Source organism: Empidonax traillii, unplaced genomic scaffold (assembly GCF_003031625.1).
Source record: "Empidonax traillii isolate 1590-97213 ecotype Southwest subspecies unplaced genomic scaffold, ASM303162v1 scaffold1145:size269165, whole genome shotgun sequence".
NCBI classification, from domain to species: domain Eukaryota; kingdom Metazoa; phylum Chordata; class Aves; order Passeriformes; family Tyrannidae; genus Empidonax; species Empidonax traillii.
In genome coordinates this window covers 68,486-81,470 of record NW_020956338.1, presented here as the reverse complement: position 1 = coordinate 81,470, position 12,985 = coordinate 68,486, and the positions used below count along the sequence as shown (strand labels likewise).

Sequence of the window (12,985 nt, the reverse complement as noted above, 5' to 3'; positions counted from 1 at the left end):
ATATTCTAAAAGAACACCTCTACAAAGTGAAAAAAAAAAAAAAATTACTGAAAGTATTCCCTGTATGTTCAAACTAAGTCAATCCCCTTTCACAATACATTAAAATCATTTATACTGCCCATTAGTGCTCTGCACTTCCTGGATATTTTTGAAGACGTGATTGAATGTGCAACCACCTCCTGTTGTAGTTTAAAAAAAAAAACAAAAAAAAAACCAAAACCATCCAAAACAAGTAAAATTTCCAGCCTAAAGTTTCACAAACTTTAAATCCACCTTCTGAAAGTGACACAGATTTACTTTAAAATTAGTAAATTTCACATAAAAAGGAGGAAACTACTAGCAAAACAAGGTAAGAAATACCACTTTTATCAAAACATTTTGGCTCTGCCCTTCTTAAGTCTTTACAAGAGATAAATACAGCTGCAATCTATAAGATTGCCACCTCTGTGAGTACTGTACATAGCAGAGGACAGTTACCCAATAACCAGAAAATTTACTACAAAAATATATTATGTTTTGTAACATCTGCAGGTAAACAGCAAAAAAACGCTATTAAAAATGCAGTAAAATGCAGAAAAAACCAGTAGCCTACCATAGTGATCATAATGTTACAATAAAGTGCTGTTTGGGTTGGTTTTGTGTCAAAGTTCCTCTTACCTAGAATTTTAGTTTTCTTAACTCCTTAAAGTAAGATATATTTTTAAAACCGTATCACCCCTTCTGGGAAGAACCACTGCTAAACTGCTCTGGATTAATTAAACTGAATTCACTGTAAATTAAAGAGTTAAATGCCCTAAAAACGAGCCACTTAAATACCAAGTTCTGTTCTTCAACTCGCCCCGCCTAGAATCAGCTCCAAAATGTAAAAAATTACAGCCAGAAAACTACCACGATATCCCCCCCCTAGGTTGCACCCTTACATTAAAAATGCACCTCTCATCATTTGCTTCAGAACCCCTTCTGCACCTCGAGTATTTCCCTCACCAGCCATCACTCGTGAATTAGAAGGAACCGGTATTTACACGGAAAGCTGTTTTTCCTAGACAAATATTGGTACAATTTTTATTTAATAGCTGACAATACCGTTATTGGTAGCACACAAACTTGTGGGTTTAGGACTCTTCTGGCTTCCCTACAAGCTGGGGTTCTCCCTTAGTCAGTATTTTGCCAAGGACTGCATCGTAGTAAGGGCTGAAGACCATCTTGTTGTAGTTGACGAGACGAACGTACTTGGCAGCGACATCTTCCAGCTCCCTTTGGATAGGGCCTAATCCTCCAGGGATGGAAGGCAGGGTTTTCTGGTGACTGGATGCAAGATAATTCTCCAGGAACTTTTGAATTCGAGAATCTGGGGGAAAAAAAAAAAAATTGGGTTTGGTTTGTTTTCCAAAGAGATGGTCCATTAGGGATGGTGTGAGCTCCTGTAAAAATACAGTGAGCCCGAACACAGTCGAGTATCTGAGACACGAAATGGGACGCCCAGCACGACAAACCCCCAGCAGTTACCCAGGGAACGCTCCCAGGAGAGCAGGGCAGCGGTGCCAGACGTACCTATGAGCCTGCAGATGGTGTTATCTGGGTTGGCCACTGCTTGGATCTGCCCCTTGAGCACAGCCTCTCTCTCTGCTGAGAAGGGGGTGAAGCCGTGCTGGGACAGGCAGCTGTTCACTTCAGCACACACCTTCTCCCCGATGGTGGCCAGAGATTCCTTCAGGTTAAAGGAGCTACAGAACGTGGAGCAGAGCATTACTGAACCAAACATTTACTTCTGTCTCGCCTTTTAAAAGACAAAAACCATTCAATTCCAGTTGCCTCGTTGATCAAATGCAACGGAAAAAGCACAATGCAGATAAAGCCAGAATTATAAAGAATAGTACCTTTTAGAGATATCTGAAAGATAAAGCTGAGCTCTAAACCAAGGAAGTAGGAGAGCATTAAAGACTTCCAGCCTGACCAATGGATACACACCAGAGCTGACTTTCTTTCTGCTTTCAGCTCTGACTAATGCCCAACCAGTTACCAGCAATCACTCTGCATCTGCAGGCAGCTTGCTGTGCCACACTCAGGTTCCTGGGGGAGCCTGGCCCAAACCACGAGCAGGGTTAAGCTGCTGGCCCCCTCACGTGCCAGCCTGGCATCATAAAAGCACACTGGAAAAGCAGGGTGTGCGTTTCATAAAAGAACAGAGCAAGAAAAGACAGCTCCGAGCGAGCGAGCTGAGGAAAAACTGACAGCCTGGGTTCTTGGAAAGCCCTCACCACCTTCCCTGCCTATCCTGCAGTCCAGGAGGAGACAGAGAGCCTTACACTGGTTATTTACCAGGGTGAGAACAGAGTTACACCTGCCCCTGGGTGAGCAGGACCGTTCCATACTCACGGAAGGTGCGTTCCCGTCAGCAGCACCTTGACGATGGTTTTGATTTTCTCGGCAAATCCAGGCACGTCAACGAGCGCTGGGCCTGCTGCGCTGAAGGTGACCAGGAGCACTGTCCCCACCAGCAGGAGCTGCTCCAGCTCCAGCTGGATTTCCAGGAAGCGGGTCTGGTCCATGAGCAATGTCTGCAAGGAGGGAGGAACCAGCACAGGACGGGGTCAGTTTGCTGGGCTGGGAAGGGACACCGGGATGCAACAGGAAAGATAAGACAACGACACAAGCACAGCACCTTTTTTTTTTTTTTTTTTGTTAAATACCTACTTCTGGAAAAGGCCTGTTCACATGATCCCACTTTAGGAGCTTCAAATAGGCCTGATTTTGTACAGCAGTGAAGCACAAGGTGGAGGTTCCACCGGTAGCACCGTCGTTGGAGTGGGGAGGCAACGTTTCATGTCCCAGCTTTGTGAGATCATCCGCTGCCTCTTGCAACCACTTTGTGACAAGGTCTAAAGAATCTGCAGGAGCAAGGGGGGGAAAAAAAAAATCTCGTTAGGAAAATTCCCTCTCCAAGTTGGGTGTTTTACCACCGATAATTTCCAAACTATCCCATTAGTTACTATGACCAACACCCACGGTATCAATCGATGACATGCATTTTATTTATTGCATCAAGCAGAACATCTAAAACAAAACCACACAGCTACAGGAAATCAGAGGTGAGATGATGCTGGGTAATCATGCCCTACACTGTATTGAAATTAAACCGGACTCCAGAGCACTAAGTGCAGAACTATTGTTCTGGCAGATTCTTTTTTCTAACCACGGTTCTGGGGCACAAGCTGTCATTTACCACATGAACTTTTATAAAAATATCTGGGGTTTTTTTCATGTTCTACAAGCAAAAACACGCAGTTTACTAGGAGGTCACAGGGGAAGAAAGAAAGGAACAAAGTCATACTTGGCTGTTTCTCAAGAAACTCCTGAAACTTCTTTCTTTCATATTCAGCAGACTGCTGCATTAATTTTGGCCTAATACTACTGACAGCGAAGTTTGCCATATCCATTTTCATTAGGTCTAATACAGAGAAAATGGCTCTAAACAAACAAACAGAAAAAGTTATTCAAGGCTGCAGATGTTTCAGAGGTGCTGTTTACAAGATTTATTACAGACACTGCCTAAGGAAAGAGCAAAAAACATGCATGGGAAACAGTACCAGGGTGCTTAACCATTTAAAAGCATGAGACAGAGAGAAAGCTTGAGCAAGCATGTACATGCAGGCATGTGCCTCTTCCAAGGAGGAAAGAAATCTTGCTCTCCTGTAAAAAAGGCCTCCATGGAATTAACTTCACTAGCTCCATAGATTGTATCTCCCAGGATGTGCAATGTTGTATCTTGAATATATAAAAAGCCCATCTGGGTTTCCAGGCTTGCATGCTCTCTCTCTGTTGGCAGCCTAGAAAGCCAACCTCTGTGGGAAGTGAATAATCAGACCAGAGGGAAAAAAAAGAAAAGAAAACAAACAAACAAACAAAAAAAAACACACCAAAGAACCCCTTAATTTCAAAGCAACCTAATTCCTGCTGGCCATAATTCTGCCAAAAGTCAATCCTGAACTCTTGGAAGTTTTGCAAATTAGGAAACAGCAAGGTTGGTGAAACTTCTAACTGTTGAGACCTTGAGCTGAGAAAAGGGTGACAAAGCAGAAGTTCCCAGCTGTGGGTACAACACACTCCCTTCAGAACTGACAGGACTTCATACAGGGAGTGGGGTAAAGAGAGCTCAAACTGGGAGGAAAGGACAAACTGCTTGGAAACCAGCAGCACTTCTTTGCTATGCTCCTGTGGGCTCTTTTTTCTCCTTTTGCTGTTGATGTCAATTTTTTTTGTTACAAACTGACTATTCCCCTGCTGTCCTAAGGCTTAGATGCATTTGGCATTTAAGAAAGCATCTCTCACTGACATGCAGGGGCCACACAAACACCCCAACTCACCAGAACAGAGATGGTTCCTGTTAATGACTCCTGGAGCATCTCTCCCCTTCACGCCCACAGCTGTTTCCCTTTCCCTATCAGTTTTTTTTTTATTCCTAGGAGCTGCCCTGCTGGAACACCCCCCCACACACACACATCTAAAACTATTAAAGGGACTCTGAGCATGACTAATAAACACCATTTCAGTACCTGAACAGAGGGACTATTTCATGAATGTCATTCAGTTTCTTAATTTCTTCATCTCGGGCTGGAGCACAGAGAGTCCCCATCATCCCAATAACAAACTTGACCAACTTGGAAATGTCAAGGGCCCCATTTTCTGCCTCCTGTTTTATCAAATCCAGATCAAGAACTTCTGTAATCTGGTTTCTCAGTCTAGTATGACCAGGCAACAAGAAAGACAGGAGGTTCTGAAATGGAAGGTTTTTAACAGTGCATTAGTCCTACATAGCAAAGAGCACAAGGATCCAAACCCCTTCTTACAGAATCAGAGAATCACACAGTGGTTTGGGTAGGGAAGGGACCCTAAAGATCATTTGGTCCCAAGCAGGGACACCTCCCACCAGACCAGGCTGCTCAATGCCCCATCCAACCTGGCCTTGGACACTTTAGGGACGGGGCATATTCTTATTTAAATAAAGTGCCCTTTAAAAGTAGAATTTTTTAATTTATTTTTTTTTTAACCAACCACTCACCAACTCCAGATGTTTCACCTTGTCCTGTGCGATAGTGAAGTTACTAAGTGGTAAATACTCGTGGCACAAATCATACTTCAGACTACTGTGCTCAGTTTTATCAGCCCAGTGTTGGGGCATCCCACTGATTCCATAACTAATATCACTGCCATAACACGAAGGAAGCTTGGAATTATGAAACTGGTATTACTTACAGGGGTTTGCATTTGGCTTTAAATGCAAATTTCTCCTCTGGGGTCATACAACTTATTTATGTTCACAGACAATGATACAGTAATGAAAAAGAGCACAGGAGTCTTTTATGGAAAGCCAAGCTTCAACCACTTCTGCTCATTCATGTCAATGCACTACTCAAATTCAGTCATTCACTTTGGTATCACATCATCATCTTACCTCTTTAATTTCTCCCAGCAGTTTAATTGCATGATCATATGTTGGTGGATCTTCCTTTAACTGAGCTTCCAGACAATCCCAGAAAGCTTTATGCACAATATCTCTTACTTTCTTTTCCAAGCTGTGGGTAAACAGGACCAGTTAAAAAGAATGGCACTTGTCTCTGCACCACCTTACAAAGATAACCCACAGCTCCTGAGGAAGAGCACGTAATAATATGAATATAATGTAATAATGAATATATGATGATTAACAGGGAAGAGATCTGTCATTTTATGTTACTTGGAAAAGCAAGAAAAACTGGACACAGGATTTGGAATGGCTTATGTCCTAATAAAGGGTTACACACCAACAAAGGTGGCTACAAATTAAAGTACTTGAAAGTTTATCCTATGCTACATCTAAACCAGACAACTGGAAATAAAAAAAATTAGTCACATAAATTACAGTTTGTCTTCCAAAGACCAGTATTCATGTTCCTTTTAAAGGCCTCACTAAGTAAAAGGTAAAATTCATTAGTAAACCTAAACAGAAACGAAGCAACTTCCCTGACACAAAAGCTTCTGTGTCTCAGGGCATAAATATTGCATCTACTGTGAGATAAGGGCCCAGAGAAGCTTGTGTAAAAAAAAACAACAGACAAATTCCACTGCTTCAGTACCAATTCAGTACCTTCACCTGATCCCCCAGAGCTGCCCTGCAGTTCTACAAATGCAAACTTCATCTCCAGAGATATATACAGATACATTTTCACGGCTGTATTAGGTAACAATCTTACCTGTGTTCTGGTAACTCTGCTGGTTTTATCTGGAAGTCTCCATTGACCACAATCTCGTGTGCCAGTGCCATGTTGGTGACTCCCTTGGCTGTTTCCATGAGCTCCTCTATGGACACGGGCCGAGGAGGACTGGCTGCAACGTGAATTGTTACACTGTCAGACAGGTCTCTACAAAACCTGCCGAAAATAAAGTCTGCTAAGGTTTTTGTACCCTTTCCACCTCACTGGCAGTACAGAGGGTCAAACTGGCAGTGTCACCTGAAGATTCTTTGCCTTCCCTTCCTTTCCCATCTGGTGGATGACACGGGTTTGGAGCATTACAGGAAGCAAAGAAGCGAGTCCCAGTTGACATTCAGGGCTCAGAACCTGTTTCCAAGTTCTATCAAGCTGTTTTAAGAACCAAACCCAAACAAAACCCCACATCCAAACTGGTACTTCTTTAGGATGGATTAACAGCATCTCACCATCTTTCTCTGTACTGTGGGAAGAAATAATTAAAAGTACCAGCATTTCCACCACGCTATTTCCACACGTACTGTGTAGATGCTGCCATTTCAATTTTACATTTTTCAAGGAAATTACTTCATCTTTACATCAGTCAGCAAACAAATCACAGAAGTGTTAAGCAGTAACACACCAGTAGCTAATTATCCTTGTTACTTCCAGCACCACTGGCACTCCTCCAAGCCCTTCTTTTCCCCCAGAGGCCACCATCCAAGCAACAAAGGATGTCAAGACCTAATCCCAGCTCCAATGCCCAAGATCTCTTTCCCTGGCAGGCATTTGGGACTGACCAGGGCGGACCAGCAGCTTCAAACAGGGCCCTGGGGGGCACATAAGGAGGAAGCACCAAACATGAAAAAAACACCAGAAAGGCAGAGCAGGTGCCAAGGGTGTAGGTCCTGCTGGTTAGGGGAGTGATCCCACCTCGCTGAAGCCTCCTGAAAGCACCGATTCTCTGTGGTGAAGGGTCCTCCCTGCTGTGCAGTGTCAGTGTGTGTGTGTGTGAGCCAGGAGCAACACGCTAATCCCAAAATGAAAGAACTGAACCAGGGATCTTCATAGGCTGGGTTCACTGAGATAGGTTTTAGGCAAACTATGATGGCAGCCTCATTTGATAACCCCTGCTGATTTGACTTAGGCAATTACATAGAAAAGGTCTTTTATAAGTAACTGTCCATCACTTGTCTGGCACTCAGAGCTCTTCTGAGGATATGCAGTGTGGTTCCAGTGTGCTGATTCTTCATTAACATCTTGCTCTTCTCCTGCAGCCCTCCTAAATCCTCTTTTCCTTCTGCTTGGAGCTTAATGTTGCAGAGTGACTCTGGGAACACAGCAAGGATTGACATTCTGAGAAGAACCAGCAGACAGCAACGCTCACAGCTGAATGAGAGTGCTCTTGTCCCTCTGCCAAATGACTTCACTCCAGCAGTGGCTGCACTAAAAGCCAAGACTCTCATTTACCACGGAACACTCTTAAATCACCTGATCTGCTCCCTTTAAACAAGGGAAGGGCTGGAAACCAACCACTTCTTTGTGGTACAATGCAGTGCAAGACCGTGCTGTGCTTTTCACTTTCACGTGTCCAGAGCTTCTCTCCACACATCCATCCCATAAACTCCCTCAGAACACCTCCCTCTGTGTGACATGGCACTAAACACAGCACTAAACCTCAAATGATATTGAACTCCATTAAAAAATAAAAAGAATACAGCAAGCGAAGTGTTACAGGCTGAGACACTCTCCACAGAAATTTAGAGCTGGTTGTCTGAGCGCTTCTGCCTCTTTGAGTTGAATCCCTGGAGCCAGAAAACTTCCCCTTGGTTTCATCTATAGATTTGCCAGGAATGTTTGGTATATATATCTATATATGCATATATATATATATCTGCATCCAGCTCCTCATGTTAAAAGCAGAATGACGAGGAAAAGTACGCCTTAGGAATGAGCTTAAAATATACAGCATTAGGATAAAATATACAACTTTCCATCTACATTGTGAGGGGGATGACAGGACGTTCCTTTGTTGATCACAGCCTTCCTTGCCCTGCAGTGGGAACAGAGAGGCTGCAACAATCCAGAAGGTTCAGCTGATAAGGCAAACAGCAGCAGCAGTAGCTGGAACACCCCAGGATGGTGCCCTACCCCTTCCATGAGCACAAACACAGCAGGGTGTTTAAGATACATGGGGATCAGAGCAGCATGGTCAGTATGAACAGTGAGGTACTAAAGGAAAACGGGGAGAAGGGTTTTACAGTTCCAGAGCAAAGCATCAGGAGTCACACTACATTTCACTGCACAGACACTCAAACTGGCACAGAACGGTGTAAAACACTGGGATTGCCTCCACCAAAAACTACAGAATATTCTGTTGTCATTACTTTCCATGCAGCAATTTTGCTTACACTTGGGGGTGTCATCTCTGTGTGGCCCTGGAGGGCTCTGCCGTATCCTTTTCCGGACAGACTGATCCGGGTTGTCCGAGTTCTCCTCCCGAGCATCCTCCGGACCGCTCAGCTTTTCTTCACTTGAGTGCAGCTTGTCGGGATTCTGAGACATTTTCAGCTGGTTCTCTACAAAAAAAAAAAGAAAAAAAAAAGAAAAAATACAGAAAAGGGAACGAAAACATCACCAGGAGTTGTCTTGATTAAGAAAAAAATTAGGAATGAAAGAATTCTTCTGAGGAATTATATGATGTCATCCCTATAATGGCAGGAGACCTGGACTCAGTGACTCACTTCCCATTTCCCACAAAATGGGATGCTTTCAACACAGCTACCATTTATTAATCTGCATTCCTACTTAAGTTCTCAAAAATCTGACAGTGCTCCCTTGCCATCATGATACAGATGAGAGAGAAAAAGATACTCAGTTCTCTTTCTTAGCACTGCTTCTGAGAGAGCAGTGAAAAACATCTTCAGAACAGTATTACAAAGATGTTTTACAAAAAGATTATGTCAAATGAGCTGTTTCCTCACTGCACAGCAATAAATTTTCCTCAACATAACGCTCTCCCAAACCATGATCTACCCCAACTTCTCAGAACTTAAAAGCTTTCACTCTGAGCCATCCAAAAGCATTAAGAAGCAGGAAAAGGACTAGAGAGAAATCAACATAAAATTCTACTCCCATATTTTTGTTCCATGCAAGAGTCATGATTTATGCATAAAATTCAGGGTTTTTTAAAATTAAGACAGTAAAGAATAGTTACAGTACTTAAAATATTAGTTTATTAGACATCATATTACTTTTTTTAATTATATTACCAAGATATTTATATTACATCACAGATACATGCAGTGTACCCAAAGTTATTAAGAAAAAAATTACCATAAGAAAAGCAAGTCTCACCATTCACTATCTGCACTTATTTCACCCTCAGATTTCTCTCTGAAGAATGCAGTTTGTACACCCACCATGAAAACTGCTGTGCAGGAAGCTGCTGTTAAGGCTCCAGTTATTCATAAACCTGTTAGAGAGCATATGATGTCTCTAACTCAATTAAATAGCCTGGATGTTCTGTGAAGGGGGAGTCAGAAACTGAGTCTGCCTTTCAAAATAAAAGGAAGCTCCTGGAAAAAAACTTCTTCTTTCCCCTGGTCTCCCACCGCCCCCACTTTCAAAATTTGAAAGGAGCAAGCTCTGAGCAAGAGATTCACCCTCCAGAGGCACCTCACAGCTACCAGGAGGAAATACTTGCAGCATCAAAGAGGGTGCAGCAGAAGCAAGCAACAGTGCAGAAATATAAAATGCAGCGTGGAGACTGTTTTATGTTCACACAACAGCTGTAATAACCAACCCTGCCCCATCAGTGCTTAACTGACTGCAGCAGTGGGATTCTACAGGACAGCTGGAAAGCTCAGTGCACGTAAGAAACAGTTTTGTTCCCCAGCAATGACTCAGGATCATCATCTTGCTCGGTGCGTGAGAGACAACAGCATGCAGCACTTGCCCACAGCACTGCGAGATTTCTATTTTAGAAAAGCAAACAGCACAAAAAGCATGGGATAAACCATATGGGGAAACCAAGGCATCGGTACAGAATCATACACTGGCCTACAGCTGGAACAGAGTCACTGATGTCCCTGCTCCAAACGCTTCACTGTGTCCCTCTTCACACACACAGAGACTGGGACAAGCAAGGGCTGATCTGAGCACAGCTGCAGTCACATTGCCACCTTCTGAACCAGGGCAGAGAGAGCCTCCAGCACGGTGTAACTCCAGGCATCCCACCCAGCAAGGAATCAGGAAACCAGCGGGAAAGCAGTGACACGCTCCAGGAGAAGAGGACTAGACAGCCGCTCTTCCTATCAGCTCTCTTACTTACAGAGGGGAAACTCCGGTGCGAGTTAAGTTGCCTGAGGACTCACAGAAGATAAATGACAGGGACAAGACTACAATCAGTCTCGTGACTGCTACCCCCAGCTTTGCCCACCAGGTCATCATTCCTACCACGCAGACTACACCCCATAAAATGGCAGCTCGAGAGCTACATCCTCAAACACAAAAGTTTCATTTAATTACCACTTGTTTAAAAGAAAGTCCTGTTTCAGCTGTGGAAGGCGGGCACAAGAACTCCTGGGCCATTCTACCAAATGACTGTTCAGCAGATGAGTTAAACGGGCACACTTGCTGGTTTAGTTGTTTAGTTTGCAATAGTCTACTCTTTTCTGCTGGATTACTGCTATTATTTGCCAGAACACGTCTAGAACATATCCTCTTTCCACTGGGTAAATAAGCTCAACAATACCTTTTCCAGAAGCACAATCATCATCTTTCCTTTCACAGAAACAACTCTGCCTCTTAATGGAGCGAAGTCTACTTCTTGGCACTTTCATTTACTTTTAATAAAAACAGAAACGCAGGAGGAAAAACCCAACAGATTAAAATTTAAACAAAATATTTTTTTCCACTGGCTCTTTTCACCAAAGGTCCTCAAGCCATCCGATGCACACCAGCACTGGATAAATTTCACCGTGCATCCACGGAGCACACCTTAATTAGGGTTGAAGCAGCTCCTCCAGCGCTGCCCCACTGCTCCCTATGAGACAGCACTTGACAGCTGCCCTAACCCTGAGGGCTGCCTGGCCTCAGGCTTCATTCCTCTGCCCTTCCCTCTGTTCACCTGCCACATCGCAGCCTACTTTCCCCTCGTCCCCCTTCCCAATGGCCAGGTCTGCTGGTGAAATCCCGCAGTTTTCCCTCCTCGGTCCCTCCCCGCGGGAGCACACGGGGGGCCGTCCCCACCGCACCCCGCCCGGCAGCGGCGGCGGCTCCGGGCCGGGCACCGCTCCTCCCCGCGCCGCTGCCGAGCCTCATCGATGGGCCACCACGGGAAGAAAACGAGCCCGGGGCGGGCAGTGGGATGCACCGGGAGCACGGGGATGCGGTGCCGAGCTCACCCAGCCGAGCTCACCCCGCGGCCCCGGCGCAGCCCCTGCCCGGCCGGGCCCGGAGCCGCCGCGGCGCCCCCTCGCCGGTGCCGAGCCCAGGCCCGGGCACTGCCCGCCGCTCTCCCACCCTCCCCGAGCCCCCGGGGCAGCCCCCCGGGCCGGGCCGCCCCCTCTTACCGCCGCTCGGAGCAGGGGCCGCGGCCGCCGGCGCTGACGGGCCCGGCTCCCCTCCCGGCGGCCGCGGAGCGGGGCTGGGCCGGCGCCGCAGCCCCAGCGCAGGGCGGGCCGCGGCGGCTCCGGGGCGGGGCGAGGGGCCCCCGCGCCGGGAACGGGGGGTTTTCCCTCCGCGAAGGGGCGAGGAGCCGCTCGGCTCCGCGCTGAGGGAGCGCCGGCTGCCCTCAGGGCTCCCGGCGGCTTTGGGGACGAGCCAGGTCCCGACCCCAAACCAGAGCAAGGGCCGCGCCCCAATAACCTGCGCCCGGGGCTCCACAGAATCAGCGAGGTTGGAAAAGACCTCTGAGATCGTCGAGCGCAACCTTTGACTTAACACCACCTTGACCGTGGCACTCAGTGCCGCATCCAGTCTCTTAAATACCTCCGGGGACGGTGACTCCACCACCTCCCGGGGCAGCCCAGTGCAGTGCCCAGTCACTCTCTCTGTAAAGAATTTCTTCCTAATGTCTGATCTAAACCTCCCCTGGCGCAGCTTAAGACCGTGCCCTCTTGTCCTACTGCTGGTCGCCTGCAAGAAGAGGCTGACGCCCACCTGGCTACACCCTCCTGTCGGGGAGGTGAGAGTGATGAGGTGTCCCCTGAGCCTCCCCTTCTCCTGGCTCAACAATCCCAGCACTTGTGCTCTGACACAGAGGGACAGAGAGATGTATGACTGCTTCAACCACGCTGGACCAAGTCAGATTAAACCCACCCCAGCAAGCAGGGAAAGCAGCCGTGGCTTGTCCTTGCTGTCCTTAAGACACCTCACCCAGCTCACAGAGGTTCCTCCCAAGTGAAATCTTAGCTACTTCTAGAGGAGAGGGGTGGCCCTGCGGACCCTGCCTTGTGCCCACTGGTGAATATTCCCGCCCCGTTCCTCTCTGCAGGCTGCTTTTCCGTACCCTGAAAGCAAACTTGGCAGCAGAGCCAGCCCAGTGACTCACAGGGCAGGATCTGTAAATCGGAACTCTCACTGCAGCAGGCAATGCCCACAGGCAGGAACTCATTTTCAAGATAGAAATCTCATCCTCTTAACCGTGGTGTTAAAGCAGGCAGGAGTTAGAAAGGGAATATACTTCTGCTGAAGAGGGAACCAATGCAGCACCATAAGTAACTTATTTTAACATATTTTTCCTGAGAACAAGGAAC

General features: G+C 46.3%; 1 protein-coding gene across 1 annotated transcript; it reads right to left on the bottom strand.

Annotated features, from left to right (window-relative positions):
* Window positions 1-350: 350 nt before the first annotated feature.
* Window positions 351-11,856, bottom strand: TCP11L1 (t-complex 11 like 1). Its single transcript, XM_027905344.1, has 10 exons — window positions 11,801-11,856; window positions 8,636-8,802; window positions 6,231-6,363; window positions 5,453-5,573; window positions 4,554-4,774; window positions 3,332-3,468; window positions 2,695-2,888; window positions 2,377-2,558; window positions 1,552-1,724; window positions 351-1,348 (listed from the first exon to the last, which is right to left on the bottom strand). Exons 2-10 carry the CDS (start codon window positions 8,787-8,789, stop codon window positions 1,113-1,115), a joined length of 1,551 nt encoding a protein of 516 aa, XP_027761145.1. The 5' UTR covers window positions 8,790-8,802; window positions 11,801-11,856; the 3' UTR covers window positions 351-1,112.
* Window positions 11,857-12,985: the final 1,129 nt, after the last annotated feature.

Coding starts and splice junctions, on each gene's coding strand:
- TCP11L1 (XM_027905344.1), bottom strand. CDS start 8,789: ATGTCTCAGAATCCCGACAAGCTGCACTCAAGTGAAGAAAAGCTGAGC. Junction 3,469..4,553: donor GAAATAGTCCCTCTGTTCAG/GTACTGAAATGG, acceptor TTGTTTGTTTAG/AGCCATTTTCTCTGTATTAG. Junction 2,559..2,694: donor TGAACAGGCCTTTTCCAGAA/GTAGGTATTTAA, acceptor CCCTCCTTGCAG/ACATTGCTCATGGACCAGAC.